At 42.4% G+C, this 25,286-nt stretch overlaps 2 protein-coding genes across 2 annotated transcripts in view; one reads left to right on the plus strand and one right to left on the minus strand.

Annotated features, from left to right (window-relative positions):
* Positions 1-14,748: 14,748 nt before the first annotated feature.
* Positions 14,749-18,043, plus strand: LOC103804938 (chromosome unknown open reading frame, human C20orf85; the record flags this gene model as incomplete). The annotated part of the gene is made up of 3 exons (XM_009077573.1): positions 14,749-14,830; positions 15,866-15,964; positions 17,909-18,043. Coding segments are annotated over 3 exons (316 nt in total), but the record flags the coding sequence as incomplete, so codon positions are not given.
* Positions 18,044-18,783: 740 nt separating this feature from the next.
* Positions 18,784-25,286, minus strand: part of LOC103804939 (serine/threonine-protein phosphatase 4 regulatory subunit 1-like) — a 30,464-nt gene continuing 23,961 nt past the window's right edge. Inside the window, exons 20-21 of the mRNA XM_009077574.1 lie at positions 20,254-20,424; positions 18,784-18,812 (exon numbers count right to left, since the gene is read on the minus strand). Coding sequence (XP_009075822.1) covers positions 18,784-18,812; positions 20,254-20,424 — 200 coding nt within the window. The remainder of the gene's footprint in view (positions 18,813-20,253; positions 20,425-25,286) is intronic.

A 25,286-nucleotide genomic window follows, 5' to 3' on the forward strand; every position in this document is an offset into this window, starting at 1 on the left:
GAGCTGCCTGGGGAATGTCCATTGGCTTTTCATCCACTACCAGAGCAATACAGCTCCATAGTCTGTCTAACAGTCCTTGCAACATCCTGGCTTTTTCCTCTGGGCTAAAAATGAATTTGCATTGAAGTCACTTGACTTTTCAAACTTTTAGGATTTTTCATGGGAAAATAGCACCATCTGTAGGAAAAAAAATGGACCAAATTTGATAAAATAAGTCCTACTTATACCCTAACTTTGCTGGGAAACATTGTAAAATCATTGAAACATTCCAATTAAAATACAAGGAGAGCCTCTTTGTTTCAGAAATATTTATAGCTTATTTCACACTGTTTGAAGTGTTTATATACATATTGTCCCTTATTTCCTAGCAAGAAAATCATGTGATTGTTTGAAAGGCTTTAAAGATGTCTCATGACATTTGCTACTTTTAAAGGTACAAGTAGCATTTCAATTAGCCTAATGATGGTTTCCTAGGAGAACTGGAGATCCACTTAAAAAACACTGCACAGACCAGAAAAAGCAAACTGTGCAGTAGTTATGCTGGTGTGTCTTCAGATAGTCTCAACACTGTTGTTGCCTGTCTTGTGAGCCTTTTCTCTTCTTAATTCAGCCTTCAACTTTCACTCCAGTTTCTATCCTGAACTTTAGTTCTTACTGGTAGTTGCACTGTGCCTGAATGCAAAATTGAAGTGCCATCCCTGGCCACGTTGCCTACAGAACATCCTTGGGGATTTCTGATAATGGTGCACAAAGTGGCAACTCAAGAGATATTCCACTTGGTGTTCAACTGTTATGTTGATCAGATAACATTACTCGTGCTGTTTGCTTTCTCCAGCCTTCAGGTGAGATGGGGAACAGCATCACCATCAACCAAAACACCATCAGCTTCTTCCAGAGGCACAGCTGTTATACAAAAAAAATGATCCAAATAAATGTTAGCTCCCCCAGCTTGCTGTTATACAAAAAAAAAATCCAAATAAATGTTAGCTCCCCCAGCTAAGGAAACAGGCAGATCTAAAGGGGCTTTTGGGAAAAAAAAACATGGTTCTTTCCAGAAGTAAAGCAACTCCTCCCTGGGAAGCCTGAGGGGCATATGAAATGATGCTCTCACCAGTGCTGAGTTTGAAGCTACTGAACAAGATGTGAAGGGTCAAAGAGAAACCTCCAAGTTCTGTTCCTTCCAAGATCCCACTGAGGGCTCATCCCACACAAAATGCCACCCTGTTCCTTTTGGGGGCATTGCTCTCTGCATTTATAGAATTAATTTGGAGGGACACACACACTTCAAAAGCAGCAGCAGCTGCAAAATCAAATCTTGAATGAATGGAAGAAGAAAAGCTTCAAGACAGCATTGCTGCCAGGTGGCATTAGCCTTCAGTGAGATCTGGGCCTAAAAATAAGGTACATGCTGTTCTCATCAATGGGCACAGGGAGCTTGTGTTCAGTAGAAATTGCAGCTTTGTTTGAACAGCTCAGGAGATACAATCAAAGAGTGATTTGTAGCAATCTGCCATTCCCTCAGCTGTCTTACATGTCTGGCTTTGAAGCTAGAGAGTGACTTTGAGTGTCTGAAGTTACTTTCCATTGTATGATATAACACCAGCAGCTGTTGTTGCCTTCTGGGACAGCACAGAGCAGGTAAAACCCACCCATGTGGAGAGAGTTGGCTCTGTGGAGCCTCACTCAGTTACACATTCCTTCAGTGCACACACAGACACATTGTGCAGGTGTCTGCTCCACACCAAATTGCAGCCAAGCTCTGACTCTAAAGACCTTGAACAAAACACAAAGCAGCACCAGCAAGAAAATGAGTCTGAAAATGCAAACTAAAATCAGGTCCTAAACCCAGACTGAGTGAAGAACTTTGTGGTACATTTCAGTACCACAGTAGAGATTTCATAAAAGTGAGAATTTTGTTCTTCTTGTTTTCTCTGCCACTCTTCTCACACTTATTATATGCAGCACCCTGAGATTTGAACACATTGTGCTGGATCAGAAAATTCCCATTTTGCAGGGGGAGCTTTCCCATCCCCTTCAGTAAAAATGGATCAAAGTTGTGTTTTCCTCTAGCTTTTCCCTGTGCAGACTCCAGTTAGATGCGAACCTAACCTCCCCACCAAAATGTGATGAGTAGGAATGGAAGAAATGGGTCAGGTTTCAAGAGATGTCTAGCTTGGAGTGATATTTGAAGCTCAGGAATGTAAAGTGGCAGACAAGCTGTCATGGGAAAAACACAGGAAGATCTCAGCATACTAAGCAAAAGTCTCAGCCCAAGTCTTTCTGCAGCCTTCCCCTGCCTCACCTGCAGCTAAGGAAACATGGTGAATTATAATAACCTCAGCAGTTTCACGAGTGTAATTAAACTTCCAAATGAGGTGACAAACTCAGAGTAAAAAGGCTTCAGTAAATTCTGCAGAGCTTTGTGCAAGTCAGGGACTTAAGCGAATTTCAAGGCCTTCTGGTTTTGTGCTGAGTCTGTAAAAGTCAGGTACACGTAATTAGTGCAGACTCAGATGAGAACTTCACCTGTTGCATTTCACTTTCAGCCTGAGTCCACTGAAAGCTACAAACGATGGCAAAATTTGTGATATTTTGATATATGTGAAATTGTGGTAGGGAAAAACATGAGGCAAAAGGAATGAATTCACATAATACAGAAACTGAAGGCAACATTGCAGGAGGCTCCTCCAAAGTCCAAACATCACAGAGCAACACTCAGCATTGAGGAACACAAAATATTAATGACACTGTGACAAAGCTCATCTATTTCAGCTTAGGAACACAACCCCTACTGCTTGTGTCTGGGTAAAAAGTAAGAGCACACGTCACAGATGTTGGGATTTCTGCTGCTCTGATCTGACTTGGAAAGGCAGGATACAAACTGAGAGGTGAATTCCCCAAGAGTGACTGTCCCAGAGACATTTCCAGCTCTCAAGACCTATCACACCTGATGGTATTTCACTGTGTAACACTGTGATGTGTCTGAATACAATCACTGTCTTCCTGCTCAACATGCAAGGAAATAAAAAACATACTTTGCCTTCCTTTTTCTTTGGTACATGTTCTGAGTGAAAATTATAAGAATGTCTGCAGTCCAAGGACTGACAAACAAAGCTGCTTTGCAGCATCCAAATCACCAAGGATGCCAATGTTTCATGTGTTTCCCTGTTCAAACAAGGAGAGCTGTTTTCATTTATTAATGCCAACACAGACCTATTTCCCTGCAACACTCTCCCAAGGCTCAGCAGATGCTCTACTTAGAAAACTTCTTCTGATGGTTAATATTGATGTCTCTGCAGATTCCTTTCACTGCACCAATGACAGAAGGAAAAGCAACTCCAATTGTAATATACGAGTCTCAGAATGTATATGAAGGTTGTCGTGGGAGATGAGCAGGTGTAAATGTAAACTGAGGCCTTAGAATGTCAGAATACAGCAGACCAACAGGAGAGCACAGACACATGTACCACAGGACTGGACACAAGCACAGGAATTTTGCCAGAGTGTGCAAATAGGCAACGTGGTCTCAGCACTACAGACTCCAGTATTTCCAGTTGCACAAAAAATAAAAGCACAGCTATCTATGCAAACTGAATGTCATCTTGCCTTAGATCTGTTATTGGTGAATATTTAACTTGTACTTTATCTTTTACTCTAGGTTATCACCTTCTTGACAGCATTGGACAATTCCTTGCTCTTCTGTAAAGAAAACAGAACTGAAGACCAACCATGTTTCAGTTGAATAAACTTACTTTCAACTTCTGTGGTTACACATGAGAGGACAAACATCAAGTTCAGCTAATCTTCCATACTAAAAATATTCACATCATTTCAATAGATCATTTTCTCTCTTCGGTCCACAATACCCTTGTAAGCAATCACTCCCTATAGGATTGCACCAAGCAACTCTGCTTGGATGTGAAGCCAAACCTCTAATCTCTACTCTCTTTCCAAGCCTCTCTTTGAAAGGTCATCAGCCTAAAATTTATTATATGGCTTCAGCCCAGCCTCTTGTGAAAGTTTAATCCCTTAACTGAGCTACTTGTCTTTTTCCACACTGTTTTAAACAAGGATGAGAGAATCACTTGATTGATGCCCACAAAAAAGTCACCCAGGAGCTTCTTACTGTCATTACAGGGATAACCAATGTGTCAGGTCTAAATGTACTGCACCACAGTTCCTGACTCCTTCACAGGAAAACCCAACAAAGCAAGCAGTGTACAGTCAAACTGACTCTATTTTCTCTGGCCCAGTTTCTCAAGGCCACAACCAGCCTTTAGGAGCACCAGTAATTACACCAGTGATTTATTTTGTACAGTGGGAACAGGATTAAAGGCATTCAAATAAAGTTACAAAAACAATTGACACAAAGTCTCTAAATTCTGATTTTTTTACACCAACCACTGCTTTAAAGAACCACCAGACTTCAACATTTGATACCACATAGTACATTAAGATCCTGTTACTATTACTGTGTTGAAGTATTCCCTTCCAAGGAAAAAGACATTGGCTGCAGAGAACAGTTTTGGAAAAGACACTTATCAGGAGGAGCATGTAAGAGTAAAGAACATACCACTTAGGTTGTCATCTATGATTTTTCCAGCTGTATGACCTTCATTAAAAATTTTTCTACCCAGCCAAGTGATTAAAGGGATGAAAGGCCATTTAGCACTTTCTGCTCCTTCAAGGCACTCGGTCACACTTTGTCCAATAGGTTTATTAAAAACTGGAGGTTTCTAAGTTGGTGGAAGCTGGTAGAGATATTTGTGTACTGACTAACCTTTTCTTTTTCAGCACAAATTGTTCTATTCCTTGGGGGAAAAAAATTAATAAGCAGATTACTGAAAAAATCTAAAGCCATGCTTGAGTACAAACAGTTTCTCAACAGCCACCAACATATGTGCACATACACAGAGCCACCATCTCTCAGAAGGTTTTAATATTGGCAGCAAAGCCTCTCCTTAGCCAGGACAAATTCCAGGCATGACAATTTAGAGTTAGAAAGCAGCCACCTGCATTCTAGGTAGTTTTTAACTCTGTCTTTCTTGGACCAAGACAAATTCCAGGCAAGACAATTTAGAGTTAGGAAGCAGCCACCTGCATTCTAGGCAGTTTTTAACTCTGTCTTTCTTGGACCAGTCATTAAATGCATATTTAATGCATATTTAAATGCATATTTAATCTAGTGATGCAATATTTGCCAGTGTCCTAGGCTTACAGAAACTTGGACCTTCCTTCTGGGCCTTGAGTGCTGCTGAAAGCAGGAGGTCCTTAGTGCTCCTCTCCCAGTCACTAAAAATGAAGATATTTATTCTCTTGTCTCTACATGACTCAGGGATAAAAGTATTGAAATAAGTGTTTGATTCTGCACGAACTCAAGGTAATTTTTATAACTGTGCAAAGGCATTTGGAAACCTTCCTATTTATGTACTTACTTCCCATGACAGACAGCAAAAGTAGTGTTGAGCCCACCTAGCCACAGCCAGGAGCTGTGAGTTGATTTGACCCTGGCAGCCTAAGTTCACTTCATCTCTGTATCTCATTTTCAGACATGGAAAAGGAGGCAATGTAAGCTACATCAGGAAATGGAGGATCAATCTCGACAAATAAGTGGGATGGGATGGAAGGGACCACAGTGGGTCACCTGGTCCTGCTCAAGCTCATCCCAGAGCACACTGCAAATAACCACTGTGTTTAACCAGTTGTCTCCAGGATTTTTGCACTGGAAGTCAATTTGTGGATTTTCAGTAGAGAATGCAAGGTGAGTGCTCAGGATTCCACTTTAAAAGAAATTCAAATTAAGGCACTCATTCCAAACAGTTAAAACAGCTAAACATCTGCATTGCCTGCTCCAATGAACAGTACCAGTGACTAAATGAGATTGCTAAACCTAAAGTTATACCTGAGAGAACCTTTGCAAAAACCGAAAGAATAGCAAAATTATCAAACTGGAAATGCAACACAATCATTTCAATTACAAAAGACAAACACTAGTGGTTATTGGTCTCCTTATTTAATGGTGCTTATTTAGAGCAATTAATTAAGAGAACCCTGAGATCACAGCTAAGGTTGCCTGGGTAGAATTTCTGTTTCCACACTACACACGCATGAAATACAAAGTGAAAGGCTTAAAAGCCTAATGCAGTGAAGACAGCAGATATTAAACTTTTCCAACCCTCATTTCTCTGGCCTTTTGCTCACCCCAGTCTCCTATCACTTTTTTTTCCCTTAAAAGACATTATGTGTTAGGAGACCAAAGCAGCCTGGGGAGGTGATATTTTACCATTGTCTGTGCCATTAATGCAGTTAAAAAATCCTCAGACTGGAAAAATCAGACAGATGCATCTTCCAGGTTCACATGTGCCAACTCCATCTGTTAAATCATTAAAACACAGGCTTGGCAGATTCTGGAGAAAAACACATTTGTTTTCACTATAAAGGGGAAGAGTAAACTTTCTTTCTGTTCTTACAGTTCCCCCTCCCCCATAATTACTTGTCTGTGAGAGCTGCAGAGTGGGACTGACTAAGGAGCAGCTGAAAGAGGTTTGCATTGAGTTGGGATGTGTCAGATGGCATAACTGGGTTGGTCAAAGCACTATTAAACCAGAGCTTATAGCTACATTAAGATGCTTCATCATTTGCCTCTTTATTGCCTAGATCATGACACAGCACCTATTGAAATGCTGATTTTCCTTACAGGAATGAACCTGTTCAGGTTGTTTTTCTAGGTACATTTTACACAAGGAGTAGCAAATCTAACACAAGAAAACTACCAAACCTTGAATAAAGTAATTGATAACAATAAACTTTATTCCAAATCTATAATGGAAAAAAAAAACCCCAAACAAACCAACACCTTTTTGCTTTCAGGATAAACAAAAGCAACAGAATCCTAACCTAAAGTTAACACCAACATCCTTTATTTTACCAATATCAATACTCAATTGATTTATGTGGTCTTTTTTTTTTCTACTAGATTCATTGCCTATAGAGCAGAGAGCTGAATATTGAGCCTTTTGAATGCAATCAATTATGTCTATGTTCATCCCATCCCATAAGTATGACAGTGTAAATAATTTAAACCCCCAAGACCTCCCACAGCTACTATTAAAACAGCAGATTGCTGCTGAATGCATTTCTTCCTCTTTGTGTTCTACAGAAGAATGGAATTTCATTCTCCAGCCTCATTCCTTTGAGTAACATATATCCCATTTAAACCCAGCAGTTGTGTTTGGAAATTTTGTCTCATTTTTGGTGTTGCTTAGATTTCTGCAGCTATTTTACATCATCATATTAACAGTAATTTTCTCTGTAGCATGCTTAACAGCAAAGTGCAGAAATTAAAAGCTATTTCACCTCAAGATATTTGAGCTTGCAAAATAAATACATTTTCATCAAGGATATTCCCCTGCACTATCCTGAAGTTTCACCAAGTCATCACCCTCTGCCATTCTGTGCATCAAGGCTCATGAAACAGATTTCAGTCTTGAAACTGAGATCTCACTGCAATCTTTAGTGCTGCCAATAGTACCCACAAAGTGGTGTAGGAGCTGCACTTCTTTCCCAAGAAGAGGGTGAAACACTTCTTTGACTGGAACTGGGAATTCTCCTTCTGCTTTTGGTCATGGATGAAATGTATCCCCATATTTCACCCCCTCCTCTGCCAAACAACTGCTGAAACAGCTGATGGGAGTTACTCCAACCACCTATGTTTGCCCAGAACTGATGCATCATCAACAACTACAATTCTTTTACTCATGCAGTCCTAGAAGAGCTCTTAGAACCTGTGAAAACTGCAGAACCATTGGCCTCCAGTCATCCAACACTTCCCTAAACATTCTCCACAAGTCATCCAACACTTCCCTAAACATTCTCTTCCACATTACTTACACACCACTTAGCTGGGAACTAGGTGCAGCTTCTCCACTCCAGATCAAGAGTGGAGAAGGTTAAGAGTGAGTGGAACAGAAAAAGTCCCTCCAATATTGAGGAATAGAATATTTACAATGTAAAACTTAGCAGTTTTATAGTCCCAGCATCAGTTCACAGTCAGAGCTGTGCCCAGGTAAGCCCAAGCAAGCACAGAACAACTTGAGTGCACCAAGTAGAGAAAACAGACACATCACTAAACACCAGAAGTATTTAAAGCATTTTCCAACCCAAACTGTTACTGTAAGGATGCACTTTCTTTCTAGCAGGTATTTTAATGCATGTGCTCAGCAAATGCACAGGGAAATGTGTCTGAAAGAGACAATAACTTCATCCCATTATGGCTACAAATAGAGAAATCTGAACTGATACAAATACTCTCTGAAATTAGACAATTAGGTGCTGATATCCATCACTGCTTGCAGTCACCCTCAAGGGAAGCAAAACTGCTTGAGACTAACAAAACCTTCCCTTGTTTTAAAGTTTACAGCAGGTTCAAAAAAAGTTTCACATGCCTTTTACCTCAGACACAATGTGCTACTTATCCTTCCCAGCAATGAGTTTTCACACAGCATTCTGGGATCAGAATATAATTTCAACAATAACATATTTTCTGACATTCTCCAAGGAAAAATTACTGGTTCCTTCCCTCTAAAAGGATTTAGATGGAATAACATCTGTGTTGAGATTATTGTGAATATGTTAAACTGACAGCAAGTCTCTAAGGGGCACTGCTCATTAATGTTCTGTGCATAAAATTAAAACGTGAAATATATTTTTCAATCCTTTTTGAATCATTTAAGCAATTCTCATGCAAAGAAACTATTGTGCTGCAATAATATATTTGCAGAGCAGGATATGAAAGCTATTAAAATGTCCTAGACCCCCTGCCTTTCAGGCAAAAGGAAAGGAGGAGAAGCTTTCTGATTTGAAACATTGACTGCATTGAAACAAAAAAAAAAAAAAAAATACTTCCAAAGACCATGAAGAGTTTGGTTTCAGTTTATACAATGCAACAAAATTCAAATTGGGTCTTTTTCCTTCAGTTTTAATTCATATTGTGCTGAGGTACTTGGGCACAGATCAGCAGGAGGATTCTGTTCAGTGGGGCACGTTGGCATTGCCAAGAAATATTTACAAGGAGCAGGTTGGAAGTGGTGCCCATACTCCTCCAGACAGACCAAGCAGCACTTTGCCAGCTCCCTGTGATCAGGGCAGGGGAGCAGTGCTCACACACAATGCCTTTACCAACACATTTTCACACAAACAGGTTCTTCAGTGTGAAAGGGACAAAGCTCTCCATGTTAGCAGCAGAAATAATTCTGCTTGAAAGGGCATAATTCCACCAGGTACAATAGAAATATAAAAGTGTATCCATCTGCTCAGAACCAAATACAACTCCAGGAATTATTGAATTTTTCAAGCATAAAAATCTGCATCAAGCTGTAAGTGCCATTTTATGGAGGAAAAAAAGCAACATGTTGTTGGGGAAAAAGACATACCTTCTCTGTTGCAAAAGCCACCAGATAATTATAGCCAGTAATCACTGCCCCACCTGCTTTAACAGCTTGTGGAGATGATAATAGAATATATACCATGGATACCCCCCACACTGCAACCCAGGACACCAGGCCATTGGGTTCCTTTAGTAAATGGAAATTCAGGAACTCCAAATAACATATTCTTCATGTGAAGGAATTTCACTTGCACAATGCAGAGCTCTTCACACAGAGATTCTAATTGTGAATCTATGATGAATATGAGAGAGTCCCAGAATGGTTTGGGTTAGAAGAACCTTAAAGCTCATCTTGTTCCACCTCCTGCCAGGTGCAGGAACACCTTCCACCAGCTCAGGTTGCTCCAAGTCCCATCCAACATGGCCTGGAGTCTTTCCAGGGATGGAGCAGCCACAGCTTCCCTGGGCAAAATATGTAAATAATAGTTTAGGGCCTAGGAAGTGGCAAATATAAAACCCCCTCAAAATACACTTGACAACAGAAAATAAGCTTTTTCTTTCATTTTGCTACCCATTCTCTGGTGGAAGGCAGCAGACTTCACACTACTGGCAGGAACATTAAATGCAATAAAACCTGTGAAGCTGATAGCAAATTGCTGGAACTGGGGACATGATCCAGGTCTGGCCTTGGAACTGAAGCTGAAATTTACAGCTCAGAGTACTGTAAAGCATCAGGCATTTTATAGCTGCATCTTTTGCACTTGAACCCAAGTTTCACCTAGAATCAAATCTCAGCACATTCAGTGGGAGTGGAGATGCTCATAAATAACAACACCTACAAATACTTACATAGAACCCAAAAAAGAACAGGTTTGTTCCCTTCAGATAACTTCAGACTACCACACTGAAAGCTTTTGTGTGCTCATCTGGACACTTTTCTCCATAAACACGCAATACACAAAAAGCCTTAATATTTTCCTATCAGGCCAGATACATGAGATTTCCAGAGCCCAAAAATTAACTCAGGTCTCAAACACAAAGCCACAGTTGCATTACACAGAGTATTTTGCAGCAGTAAAGGTTTAAGATATCCACCTACCCTGAGTTGGTCATTTCAGCTCACTTTTCCTGTCTCCACTCTGTCTGCTGCCTTGATTGCAGAAGCACAACTGCTCCTGGAGCTGTTCTGTGAAAGAGATTCAAGCAGTGAGTTCACTTTCTGCAGAGCCCCTTCTAATCCCTTTGCTTCCCTGGCCCCAATTTCACAGAGCAGAACCAGCTGTGTTTGTGCCAACACCTCACCCTAAAGCTGAAGTTATGAGAAATACCTGGGCCTGGGACTATCATCCAGCACTGCCCTCCAACCCCCCATGCCTTGCCCCATCAGGTGCTGGTGGAAGTGTTTGTACAACTACCCAGAAAACTGAATTTGGCATCTTGTTTGCCATTTGGTTAGTTTTAATCCATCTCAGTACTCAATGTGCATCAGAGCACTTCTGTCTGCTGGGAGAAGAGAGTACAGGGCTGTAAAGAGCCCACACAAACTGCTTCCCCAGCTGTAGGGCAATGCCTGACACAGGTGAAAGGATATCTGAAACTCAAGGTACTAATCTGCAATTCTCAAGTTATAGAGAGGCTGTAAATTCATGAAGAAGAGTTGTGAGTTCTTGGAGAAGAGTTGTGAGTACTTGAAGAACAGACACTTGATCGAGTGCAGCACTACTGAGAACTGAATAATTAGGTAATCCCCAACTGGGAGAGGACAGGAAACATCAGAATTTCAGCATTTCTGGCCACATCCAGGTTAGAAATTACCCATCTTGAAGATCTACAGCACCAAGTACTGGCACTTGATTTTATTTACAGATGATACACAGAGTAATGTAGTATCTACTCCAGCACTTGCCACATGATGACAAACATTGCTATGAGATCCAGACTTCCAGCAAATTATTCTGGAATCCCAAGGGACCTCTATCCCCGTCATTCAGGATGGTTATTAGCTCATTAAAATCCTATTTCACTTTTTTCCTCACAGTGCAAGTGAATTCTAATATTGCCCTGTGCTCATAGGAACCTAATAAGAGCTAAAACTCCTCATTTACTCCATTCCCTCATCTGAGAAATAATTAAGTACAACAAAAAAGGGAAAGACTTGAACATTATAAAGTTCTGGTTTCACAATGTTAGTGCAAGAAGTTTCATCTCTCTTGACAAATGCTGCTGCAGCTTAAGCCCTGACACAAAGCAAACTATGAGTTTGGTAGTTTCATTAACAAATGACTTTGCTCCCAGAAAGCATCAATGCAACAAGAAGACTCCTGAGATAAATGTGACTAAGCAGCAGGAGTTAATTAAGTAGGACAATGAGTAAGCATTTATGGGCATGATAGGAGACCCAGCTGATTTAATTGCTAGTCTAATTATCAATTAGAGAATCAAGAAATGGCGTGTAAGTGAAATATTCCATTTGTTGATACTGTAATGATTTTTAGAGACCCAGAAGAGCAGTATTAATTGCTATTTTAGGACTACAGAAGGAGGGTTTTTTTCCTCCTCTTGCTCAAACAGAGGTTCTTAGTACTTCTAAAATAACTAATAAATGTGTACACAGTCTCCTCATACTCAAATATTTCAGGCCTTCAGATCATTTTCTCTATTAAAAAAAAAAAGCTGGCAATTAAGCATTCAAACACACTGCCTATAAACCACTCAGCTTAAGTCAAAACCTTCCTGCAATCATTTTATGCTAAGGATAAGAACTGCCCAGTGGTGTGAGAGAGTCACATTAACCATTTACAGTGTGTTTGCACAAGTCAATTCCCAGGCAAAAAGAAAAGAGGTCAGGGAACTATTTAAACCCACGAGGGAAAAGTGCCACTTGGCTACACTCATTGCTGAGATGTTTTATAAAGAAAATAAAGTGACCAAAAAAACGGATGGAGGGCCAAAAATATTAATAGAGTGGAACACAGAGAAGTGTTCACAGGCTGCAAATATTTTTGGGGTTCTCACACAGAACCCATAAAAGATGTTGAGGTCTTCCTCAGGACTTATGTCACAGATGTGTAGTTTGTAAAGAACATCCTGTGCCTGAGAACATTGGCCAAACACTCCTGGAGCTCTGTCAGCCTTGGGGCTGTGACACTGCCCTGGGGAGCTGTTCAGTGCCCAAACACCTCTGAGGGAAGAACCTTGTCCTAATATCCAACCTAAACCTGTTCCAGTGCCCAACACCTCTGGGGGAAGAACCTTGTCCTAAAATCCAACCTAAACTTGCCCTGCCACAGCTCCAGCCATTCCCTCACGTCCTGTCACTGGTCACAGAGAGGTCAGTGCTGCCCCTCTGCTGTCCCTCATGGGGAGACTGTATAAAATCACAGCCTCACACAGGCTGGAAGGGACCACAATGTGTCACCTGGTCCCATCTCCCTGCTCCAGCCCATCCCAGAGCACAGGGCTCAGGGTTGTGTCCCTTGAACACCTCCAGTGAGGGAGAACCCACAGCCTCTCTGGCCAATCTGTTCAGTGCACACGAAAGAAGTTCCTCACATTCAGATGGAATTTCCAGTGCATCACTCTCTGCTGTTACCTCTTGCTTTATTGTTTTCCACCACTGAGCAAAGCCTGAGCCATCCTGGCAGCTCCAGGTACTTGATACCTTCATCTCCTCGTGTGCATTACTGAGATCTCTCTCAGTGCCTCTTCCCGAGGCTGAGTCTCTGTGCATAGCGATTAAACACGGAGGATGAATCCAGGGCAGGCAGTTTTAGCTGTTTTTTCCCCCGGAGAGGTTGTGGTGGTGGCAGGAGGGAGCGGCTGGAGGACAAAGGGAACGAGAGCTGTCCCAGCCCCTCTCGCTGGCAGCGCCGACAGGAGCGTCACAATCAGTGCCTGGCAACGGCCAAAGCACAGGCTGCGAGTCCTCCACGGGCTCCGAGAGCTTCCACAGCTCCCCCGGGGCACATGGCACACGGTCGGAAAGGGCTCACCGAGCCCTGCAACTTCACAGCGCAGGATACCTTCTGGTACCCAACCCATCCCTCCATCCTCCATCCCTGTATCCCTCCATCCATCCCTTCATCCTCCCCCGCGGCTCCGTCCCTGCTCCCTCCCCTCTGCGGGGGGAGGGATCGCTCGTGGGTTCTCTTCCCGTGTGTTTAAAGTGTCTCTGCTCGTTCAGGTGTAAAATAAAGAGTTTTGAGCTGGCCTGGCAAAGCAGCGAGTGCCGGGTGTGTGTGCCCCAGTGCTCCCTCCGTCCCCTTGAATCCTGTGCTCAGCTCTGGGCCCCTCCGCTCACAAAGGACATTGAGGTGCTGGAGCAGGTCCAGAGCAGAGCAACGAGGCTGGGGAAGGGACTGGAGCACAAGTGGCATGAGGAGAGGCTGAGGGAGCTGGGGGTGTTCAGCCTGGAGAAGAGGAGGCTCAGGGGAGACCTTAGCACCCTCTGCAACTCCCTGACAGGAGGTTGGAGTCAGGTGGGGGTTGGTCTCTTCTCCCAGGCAACCAGCAGCAGGACAAGAGGGCACAGACTCAAGCTCTGCCAGGGGAGGGTTAGGTTGGATATTAGGAGGAGATTTTTTACAGGGAGAGTGCTCAGGCATTGGAATGTGCTGCCCAGGGAGGTGGTGGATTCACCATCCCTGGAGGTTTTCAAGCTGAGACTGGATGTGGCACTTAGTGCCATGGTCTAGTGACCATGATAGGGTTGGACTTGGTGATCTTGGAGGTCTCTTCCAACGCAGTTGATTCTATTATCTCACCCAGTGATTGTAGATGAAAGTGTGTATCAAATGATGTTGGAGGTTACTTTTCAACTTTCTCCAGTTCCTCTCAGAAGCCTAATTTATAGGCAGTGTGTTCACACACATCATTTGTAACCTATGGAAAGTATTTCCCTGTTACCTCCGAGTCAGACAATGATAACTCAGACAATAATTCATCCTTACGTACCTCAAAACAGCAAGTTTTATTTAGTTAAAGCTTATTTACCTCAAAACAGCAAGTTTTGAGGTAAATAAGCTTTAGCTAAATACTTCATCAGGAATCTTTAGACCTTTACCTCAAAACAGCAAGTTTGGAAGTAAATAAGTTTTAGCTAAATACTTCACCAGGAATCTTTAGACCTTTTTCTCCAAACTTGCTGTTTTGTGGTACATAAGCTTTAACTCTTTGCTTTAATAGGAATCTTCAGACCTTTACCTCAAAACAAGTTTATTTATGCCAAGTTTTGAGGTAAAGGTCTATAAGTTCTTGCTAAAGTGCTGTGCTTTGTGGCATTAGTGACTCGGGTTTGCGTGCTGGGTTTTTGTTTCAGTGGAAGTTTTCAAAGTAATCTGTATGTATCTTCCTGTTGGTTTCAGGAAAAAATGTGTTGAGAAGGAGCTAGAAGCTGAAAGAAAATGGTCTGACAAATGGGGATTCATGCAAGCAGCTCTTAAGGAGGTAAAATTGAATGACAACACATGAAATCTACTTGCATACCAATGTATCTGACACAAAACTAAGAGAAAACAAGACTAGAAAAGTACTGAGAATGCTTTACTAAGAGCTGAGGTAACAGCTACTTCTAAGATGGGTTCAAAGTTTCAGTTTTCCCCTGAATAAAGTACAGCAAGTGGTAATTTATATGCCATGCATATTCTGATATATTTCTCCTGAGAAACATGACTCCTAATAGTGTTAACAAGGACTAGATGCACAGTGACAGGAAAATATTTCCCCTTTGTCTATCCATATGGTAGTTTAAAAATCGAGGGGAGAAGGTTCCAGCTAATTAAATTTTCAGTGGGGGAATTTGCAACCAATGAAAATATTTGGAGTGATGTCTCTGCTCAAGGATGTTTAGGTATTAGATGTTACATTTGGAATCACAGGATTTCATGGCTAAAGAACAGGATTGATGCAGCCCCTGAACAGTTACAAATGTACTTTGCATGGGGTTAGAGGTAATCTATTCTAGGAGGTTTTGGGAGTTCCTGTAGGCATCCAAGTTAGCTCCTTTGAAACTTTGGTCCTCGTGGCTTCAGCATCCATCCTGGATAACTGTGGTCTGTCACATCATCAACTTTGACAGTACAAACAGATCTACAGCTGAAAACCTGACAAACTCTGCACTGTTGTTGTTGGAGAACATGTGCATTCAGCATTTATTAGTCTTTGCTTTGTAGTCATAGAAGAGAGATAGATATAGATACATAAAAGGTGTATTTCTTGCCCTTTTTGGATCACTGATGTAATTAAGAGAGTTGGAATCACTCAGCAATATTTAGCCTTTCACCTGAAATTCAGAATGACATCACTTTTTTTTGCAGCCAAAAAAAGACAATAGTGTCTAAAGCACTGAAATAAATAGTCCTGTTTGGGATGGAAAGGACAGGAAGTTCAGCAGCAACAATGAGGGGAGTGGGGTAGGTATCACATACTACACTACATTTCAAAAGATAAAGAGTCCAACTTTTAATTATGTTTTGACTTTAGTTGCTTGAAGAAGAAAAGAAAGAAAATGCAAAGCCCAAGATAGAGCTCCCAGAACACCTGCAGATTCGACCTGTGACACCTGTGGAGAAATACCTTAAGGTCAGAAAATTAGATATTAAATATGTATTCCACAGCATCTGTCTTAGGAAACCACACAACGATTGTCCTGTAGAGGTAGGTCTTTAAGAGACAGAGAGTGTTTTTGGCAGGGGCAATGCCACTGTCCTCCTCAGTGGCCCAAATCAGTAAGTTCTGATGAGCCAAGTCATAACTATTTGAATATATATTATGATTTATATATGTCTGGAGTCCGAAAGTTGCCAAACAGCTGGAGAGTGAAATGTGATGGTTTCATGCATAAATACACTGTGTCAGAACCACCAGCAAGTAGCATAACTCTACAGACAGCTGTGACATTGGGAGAGGAACATGAAAGGGGAAGCAGAAGATGCTAAGGTTAGGCCACTTAGAGAAGATTAAGGAAACAAAGGAGATTGGAAATTCTTACTTGCTGAACTAGCTTTCTGTCAAAGGGTTCCAAGGGTGGGGAGACAAGGTAAGGAAGGAGTAAAAGCTTTCACTGAGATTAAATTGAAACAAAAATGAGGAGCTAGTGCTGAGTGTGGCAAAGAAATTAAATGGCCTTTCTGCCACTAGTGCTACTTGTTCTTCAGTTCATCCTCAACCCTCCAATTTCAGTCAAGGTACAGTTTCAGCACCATAAGGGTGTTTGTGGTGTGCAGAGCTACACATCAAGACAGGGATCATAGGCTCAGTTTCAACCCAGAATTTGTATTTGCTCAGGAAGATAAGGGTTAGCTGTGATTTAGGTCACCCTTTACCTATTCAGAGTGAAGTTTCTTACACCCTTATTGAGAGCTCTGTGTCTTTCTGCACATTTACCTTCATGGTAACAATCATATATCAGTTCTCCTCTCTAGGTTAGACTAATAATAGCTTCTTCCCAGTCCCTTCCCCCAGATCCCAAGTGGGACATGACTTCCTTTATTATCCTGCTCAGTGGGTGGCACTTCTGGCCATAAAAAAATTATCTTTTTGGAGGAACTGCTCCACCTCAATATCATAAACATTTTCTAATCCTGGCCAAAGAACAAAGAGAAGCAACTCTGGCAAGAGAACTGACACATTGTTCTCTTGCTGTGTGTTTCTCCACTCAGTCCCCAGATGCTAAAATGATAGAACGTGCCCAACTGAGATGATTCAGCCAAAGTAAGCACAGCAGTCAGGGAACAGACACTGTTGGCTTTGAGGTTGTTTCCTTTTGAGCTAGATTAGTTGCAGATTAACTTGCTGCTTACCCATCTTTTAAAGGAGAAAGAAGGTGGAATGAAAAACGGATGCAAAAGCCAAATTGGTCAGGAATATCTTTAGCATTTGGCCATGAAACTATTATTCCATAGCTGCATTGCTATCAAAGATATTACAGCAAGTAGAAAACACTATTTCCCTTGTTTAGAGAAGTTAACTAGTTTTAAAGATGATTAGTAAGATTTAGAGTATTATTCTGTATGGAAAAAAACTAAAGCTGAAGATAAAATGCTTCTCCTAACAATGGAAAGCCAATAAAGCCCTTAGTGTAAAAAAAAAAAAAGCTAACATACACTTCTGAGCAATAATTTCCTTTTGATTTCCTGTTACATAGACCAATTTAGGCACTAAGAGTCATTTTTAGAAGGTTGGTAAATGGAAGTTAGTTGCTTCATTTGAATTTGGGCCTTTTATTTTCTTCTTCCCTGTGCCTTGCTATAGAAAGGGACCTGAATTATTCTGATGACTTTTCAAATGACAAACTCTCCTGTATTATAAATCAAACTTGCATGCAACTGGGCTGTCCTCTGAAGTTCTTATTTCCTTTCACTACTGTCAGTCTGGTCAGGATATCAACTCAGCACTTTGCATTTGGAACCACCATTTCTTAAAAGTTCTCCTTTCACACTACAGCCCAAGAGAGGACACTGCACAACAGAAACAACAATCAAAAAGCTCTTCACTGTTGAATTTAACATGTTAGTTCTGTTTCAGGTAAATCCATCTCCTCCAGTACCTAAAACCACCCAGGGATTTATTGGCTGGAGATCAGGTGTTCCAGGGTTGGAACTTGAACATGATTTCCAAATCCAAAGCAGCAAAGGAACCCTGAGTAGGGATCTGAAGTGACCCTGGGACTGACACTGTGAAATAAGAACTAGGCACATGGATCTATTTGCATCCCAAAATAAACACTCTGTCGTGGCTGCTGGACTGATGAACATTTATGCTTTGCAAATGATTTCTGTAAACATCCACAATCATTTTGGTAAAGTGGGAATAGCTTCAAGTAGTATTTTGTTTGTCAGTGACTATTTGAGATCTGTGGCATCTGAGCTGTTAACTGCTTTAGGTTTACTCAGACATAACAATGGATAAACTCAGATGAAAATCACAGAGCAGGTACCATTGTTATTGGCATTATTAAGACTGTAATGAAAACATATTTATTGGAAGTCTTCAGAAAACTTATTTTGGAATGACAGAGCATAATTTTACAATTGTTTCTCCATGAAAACCTCTATTCAGGCTCAGTTTCACAGCAGCTTCTCCATACATACATTCCTGACAATCCAACCAAGCTGCTCAGTCTCAATTCATCACTTACCAGCACTGCAATCTGTGTTTGGGATCAGTGTGCAGTCAGCACTCTGAGCTGCTGAGCTGCCCAAGTGCCTGTGCTAGCACCAAAACATCTCCTTGGCACAGAGAGAGGATGAGAAGAGGCAGAGAAGAGTGGCAGTGATGACTTGAACTGGCTCAAGCTGCCATGGGACTGCATCCTTGCGCTTGGAAAGAAGCTTTTCCTCATTAAAAACAAACCACAGCAAACAAACAAACAAAAACCACCTGCAGTAAAGGCAATTGTTTCACTTCATCATAGTGTGTCCACTGGAGCCTGAGAGAAACAGGGAAATCCTAAGTGTAGTTAAGTCACAGCTCCAAAACACATTGTGTGTTGTGCTGTGTGAACCTCACAGGTATTTTGTGTAGTTACACACTTAATTGAGGAGCTCCCAGTAAAAAAGCAAAGTATACAAAGGCCACAGTGACACGAAGTGACTTTCAAAAATCAGTTGTGGCATCAAACCAGTTGTTTTTCCCAATGAGTTACTCAGGATGCAAATGGTTACACTTCACTGATGTAGCTTCGGTTCTGTGTGTACCAATATTTACACCAACCAGCACTGGTGAAAGGCTGGGAAGCAGCAGGGATTGCACTGTGAGCTCCTGGTGTAGCTGTGGAGTTCAGTCTTGCACTTCATTACATCCCTGAAGACTTGCCAGGATTTTGGAAGATCAGCAGGAGACTCATTTGGTAGCAGCAACTATTTGCAGGATATAATTCTAATTGGCTAAAGTGTTTAAACTAGAAGATTGTTTAAACAAACAACAGCCTCCAAGAAATCAACACAGGCACTTCCTTCTACCTCCTTATTCCTTAAAGAGAGAAGACTTTCCTCTTTGATCCTGCTGCAAGATCTCCTCTGTGTGAGCAGAACTGCAGCTATCAATATGTTCTTCTTGAGTCAGCAGTAAGTCCTTGGCTTCCCTAGCAGTCAGTCAGCAGTTAGTGTTTGTTCTTTCCTTCTTCCCCAGATATGACTCACAATGATCAACATCCCACCTGCTCTTTTTTTTTTACATCCAGTCCCAAATACCCACAGAATAATAATAATAATATTTGACTTTTTCCATATTCTTTACAAATAATGGAGCAGTGACTCATATCCTTTTGAAAGATTACCCAAGAATGAGAAGACATAGCAGAAGTAACTTCAGATATACAAGTTAAAAAAAACAGAATAAAGGATAACTTGGAATCAGACTCTGGAAATTTAAGCTAAATTGCTGTTTAGTTACTAACTATAAGCTGTGTAAACTGTTCTTTGGACAACCAAGATAATGATAAGGACAGTATTTCAGATCTCTATGTTTTCTTGTCACTACCAGGTTTGGATCTCTAATTGATTTGAATCATAGAATCATAGCATTTTAGGGGCGATCTCTAATTGATTTGAAGCATAGAATCATAGCATTTTAGGGGTTGGAAGGGACCTTACAGATCTCCCAGCCCTGGGCAGGGACACCTCCTCCCTAGATGAGGATGCTCAAGGCTCATCCAGCCTGGATTGAACACCACTTGAGTCGGGGTAGCCACCACATCCCTGATCCAATATAGGGAGTGTAGAAATGGCCATTTGCTTCCTTGACAAAGCTCTTGATGCCATGCATTTTTCCATCTGCTTTCCCTAAAATCATGGTTGTAGGGACCAGCTGAGATTGTCGTGCGACTCAGGAAAATCCTGCCGGGACAGCCCTGGCTCCCTGACCCAAACCTGCCAGTGCCTTCGCACTTCCCTCCGCCTGAAACAGCCCCTCCTTCTGCTCCCGAAGTGAGAGACGGCTGAGGCTTTCATCCTTCTCCGGGAGCACGACGAGCCCGGCTGGGCTAGTGCATCTCCTTCGCTGCTGACACGCGACAGACACAACATTCTCATCCTTAAAAGCTGGAGCGAAAACAAAAACACAGCAAGAGCCCAAAAAAACCCCAACAAAAAACCAGTGACATACAGTCCCTGTCTGGAAAAACGAAGCAGTCATTATGCTCTTATTGCCAGAGCACAGTCCTGTCCTTTGTTTCAAGGAAAGCTGCAGTAAATCCTCCTGTCTCCCATCACGTGTGTTCCAGCTTCCATCTGAGCCCTGTATTGGTTTAATGAACAAAATCCACACATTTACAGCCTCTCAGGAGATGCCAAGATACAACTGACATGGGGTGACAATGGTTATTGGTTCACTTAGGCAGAGAGAGCTTGTCCCCAACCTGAATTCCTCACCTCTGAATTCTGACTGAATTCTGTCTTTGGTTGTTACAAGGACATTAATTATCTGTATTCCACAACACCTTTAAATGGGTTTTTTCCCCTGAAAAATAAGGCCAGATGCATAAAAGTTTCTGTGTTTCTAACCACCAAATCATGACAACACTGTAACTCAATTTGTTGCTTGATTCTGGCTCAGAGAGGCTAAGGTCAGTGGTGTTTGATATGCCACATGGTTTGACTTTAAACTGACCATGGTTCAGGACTGGTCTCCAAATTCAGACCTTTAAATGATACAGCACAGGGTCCTTGCTGCAGAGAGAGCTCAGACAGTAAGATCTTATCTTTAGACTTCTAAGGAACTTGTGTGAAATTAGTGAGTGTGGATAAATCCTTCAGGGCAGGACACCAGGGCCTTACAGGGACAGCACATTGGACTTGCTCCTGAACCCACCTTTGCTGTGCACAACACTCACCCTGCCCTTCAACAACAGCAAAAGAGCAAAAACTTCACATTTTTTCCAGCACATACCAAACTACCTATGGAATAGAATTCATCTGTACATCCTCTCTGCAAGGTGTCCAGACATAGTCCACAGGCATTAACACACAGTGAAGAATGCAATGCCTGCAATGTCTTTTCCCTCCCAGAGAAGAGCCTTGAGAGGCCACTGCAATGGGTGGTTAGTTGGTGGCATTGATTTATTAATTTGTTACATGCTAATCATCAATCAGCCTCTGGTGCCCAGACAGCACCAGAGGTCAGGCAATCAGCCACTGACCTGCCAGAGCCTCTCCAGAACTCACAGAGCAGCTCCAGTTTGCTCCAGAACAGGCAGAGGAAGGGAACTTCAGCCCAGGAGGAGCTTTAGCGCAATGGGTGGTTAGTTGGTGGCATTGATTTATTAATTTGTTACATGCTAATCATCAATCAGCCTCTGGTGCCCAGACAGCACCAGAGGTCAGGCAATCAGCCACTGACCTGCCAGAGCCTCTCCAGAACTCACAGAGCAGCTCCAGTTTGCTCCAGAACAGGCAGAGGAAGGGAACTTCAGCCCAGGAGGAGCTTTAGCTTCATAAACCTTCACAGAGCAGCTCCAGTTTGCTCCAAAACAGGCAGAGGAAGAGAACTTCAGCCCAGGAGGAGCTTTAGCTTCATAAACCAAATGCCAACAGTGCCGTGCCCTCCCTGGGGTGAGCCCAGCCACAGCAGCACTCCTGACTAGCTCAGGGAGCACTTGCCTCGTGTCTCTGAGGTCAGAAATTGGCTAAACATATGCAGAACATGTTTGGCTCATTACACATGTGCATTTCAACCCCACATTTAGCAGCAAGGGAACAAAGAGACAATATATGGCAAGATACTGGGACTGTACTTCAAAGATCAGGATGCAATTCCACAGCATCCTAGGGTGACTTTGGCCACAACAGTCACCTCCTCTGCTCCAGTTCCCTCTGTACAAAGCAAAGCAACCATCTCTCATTTTAACTTTGCAATTCAGGCTCAGAGCCCTTTGTAGTGGTGTCTCCTTCTCAAAATACACCCAGCTCCCAGCACACAGTGTTCTCCTCACTACAGCCTTATGGAAATGGATCCCCAAAAAAAGAACCCTATAAAATATCCCCTGATGAGATCAGCCCAGCAGCACAACAGTGCAGTGAGCAGCTGTAATCTGTGGGAGGATTAGTTCTCTTCGCCATAAATCCCATCTCAGTTTGAAAAAGTTGCTCCCTTCCACCGAGCAGTGAACTCACTATCTGCAGACAACTTCCCTTCCCACCAGTACATCTGCCAAAGGCTCCCAGTAGTGTGTGACATTAAATAGGAGGTGTCACATCCTAATGACAAATATGAGTCCTACTCTGCCTGATTAACATAATTTGTTTCTTCACTGGACATTTTATTCCAGATGAGCTGCTTTTCATCCATCCACATTTTCTAAGGGGGAAAAATGCCTCCTGTCATGCAATGTTAATGTGCTCCCTGCAGTGACCTCTTCTCTCCAACTTTTCCTTCTCACCTCCTGTTCTCTGCAGTGCATGAAATGAGGTTTAGCAGCAGCTCTTGGTCAAGACTCTCATACATTGGACACCCTCCAAAGCTTTTGGGGTGTTTAGCACAGACTAAAGGTCGATCCCTATGCCACACACATTTAAATTTAACACTAAACTGGTGGGGGAAAAAAAAAAGAGAAAAATATGTAAAATGTCACTTTCTGACAAGCAGAAAATTAGAATTCATTCCCCTGAGAATTAAATGGACTTTTCTGCTTCCAGTCACTAACTATGACAAGGTTAACATTTTTCAGCCTAATGACTCAGGACATTAAGTGTGCATGGGAATAAGAAATGAAATTACTGGAGGGTATTAGCCAAGTGTGTGACAACAGCCCAAACTGACAACAGAACTCCAAGGATGCAGAACCCAGATACCACTGCGTGCTGTGGAGATCCAGTGGGTGACAGAGACATGGGTACAAACACATGGAGCTCATCCATCTTCCTGTCATTATTGTTGTAACACAAGCAATCCCAGGGAGATCCACATCTGGGTGGGGGTAGAGCATCCACAGTATCTCAGGCAGGGATGCTAAACTGGGCACCATGTGAAAACTCTGAAGAGTCTCAGAGAAGGAAAAATCCCAAGTGCATCTCTTACTTCCCCAAGGATTCTTTTACCACTCCCTAGTCATGATTCAATCCTGATACGAAATGAGGACTCAGGTAGGAGATTAAGTTGTCTTTTGTGACTTGCCTTAGCTTCTGTCCTCCCCAGTTCAGTTCTCCCTGTAGCTCCTCACTCAACTATGGCAAACTGAAGCTGTGGCTTCCAGACAATAATGACACAGCCAAGCAGGGAGAGCTCAAAGGAAAAGAGACATCTCTGTGCTATGGATATGCTCTAGGTGTTAAGGTACTTCAAATTATCAACTACTGGAAATCTTTCTGGACAGAAATTAAATTGGGGCACTAAAAGGTAAGACAAGAAGATTATATTTTCAAATATCTAATTTGGGCTGTGAAAAATAAGTCTAAAAGATGATATTTAGAGATCTGGGTCGAGTTAGAGAAAGCACTTTTAAACAGGGATGGTTAACACGGTGTGTGTCAGAACGATGGAAGCTGTGAGGACACCAACAGAATCCAGACTCCTTTGATTGGGTTTCAAAAGCTACTTGGCCACAGCTGAGAAAAATCTAAAGCTTACAATTTAGGGGACAAATGAAACATTTGAAAAAATGGAAATAGACATTGGAACTAAAAAAAGAAGGGAAGATAACCAGAGGAAAACAAATATTTTCATAACCACAGAATTTACCTCAGGATTAGCCAACTGGAAGGACTCAGCAGTTTCCCTGCACTCTCCTGGGGCTGTCAGGTGTCATTAATCCAAAACAATTTTCCTAGTCTGAAGTCAGGGTGATGAACTAACTATTAGGCAGCTCAGTTACAGATCATGTGTGCTGTAATATCGAAAGCTCGATGCTCCTCTCATCTGCAACCTCAGACACACATCTCAGCCTCTGAAAGCTTTTTGCTTGCTCAAACCAGCACGAGAGGATTCCTGCATGTTTTTATACCACTAGGCAAGGGCTGAGTGTCCCTGTAGCTCATGCTGCCATGGCTGTATCCCCTCCAACTCCTCCTTGCTCCCAGAAAGAGGCACAACTGCACTGGGAGATGTCCAAAGAGGAAGTTCTGTTTGAACCCCTCACTGACCAGCCAAGCTCATGGACTCAACAGGAACCTCCTGGGCTGGATGAGCCATTTCCCAGCCCTGCAGTGAGCAGAGAGCTGAGCTCTGGAGCAGAGGACCAGGACAGCTGCTCACCTGAGAGGAGCTTCCCCCAGTGCTGTGTGTCCTTTGCTGGGCTCTGATTTGTATTCCACACTGCTCCCACTCCACTGCAGCCTGATTGCTTTTGGTCCCTGTCCTCATTACCTCACACTTCCCTACAATAAACTGCATAAACCACTCATCTGCCTGTAGTCCTGATAAATCCAAATCATTCTGAATGAGCTGGTTCTGTTCCTCTGTCCCCCCAGCTTCCTCAGCCCCAGTTCACACCATCAGCATACTTAAGGCACTTTGGAAATTACATTCTGCTCGAGGTCACTGCACTGAATTTAATTCCCCTCACCCCCAGCACATCAGAGCTCTAACTCCCATCTGATTTATTTATACTGTTTATTATCAGAGGCCAATTCAATCAATACAAGCTGGAACTCAAACACACACATTTGAATTATGCATCCAAACACTCTTCAGGAGAGAGCAGACAACTGCTGTGGCCCAGGCCACTCCTCTAACATATGGGCAGCTCCCAGGTAAGGAGGCTTAAAGCCATGAATTTTATACCTTGACTTTTGCTTGACCCCAGTGGTTGTTTGGTTACTGGAAACCAAAGGAATTGGTCACAAATTCCTCAGAAGAGGCTTGGGCAAGGGATCTCTCTGCATGTCTCATCCCAAGCCAGTGGAACTGTATTTTGGGATGGGCTTTGTGAACTGACAGTTCCTTTATTGGCTTCTGTACACACAGGAAT

This window comes from Acanthisitta chloris, unplaced genomic scaffold (genome assembly GCF_000695815.1).
Source record: "Acanthisitta chloris isolate BGI_N310 unplaced genomic scaffold, ASM69581v1 scaffold16926, whole genome shotgun sequence".
NCBI classification, from domain to species: Eukaryota; Metazoa; Chordata; class Aves; order Passeriformes; family Acanthisittidae; genus Acanthisitta; species Acanthisitta chloris.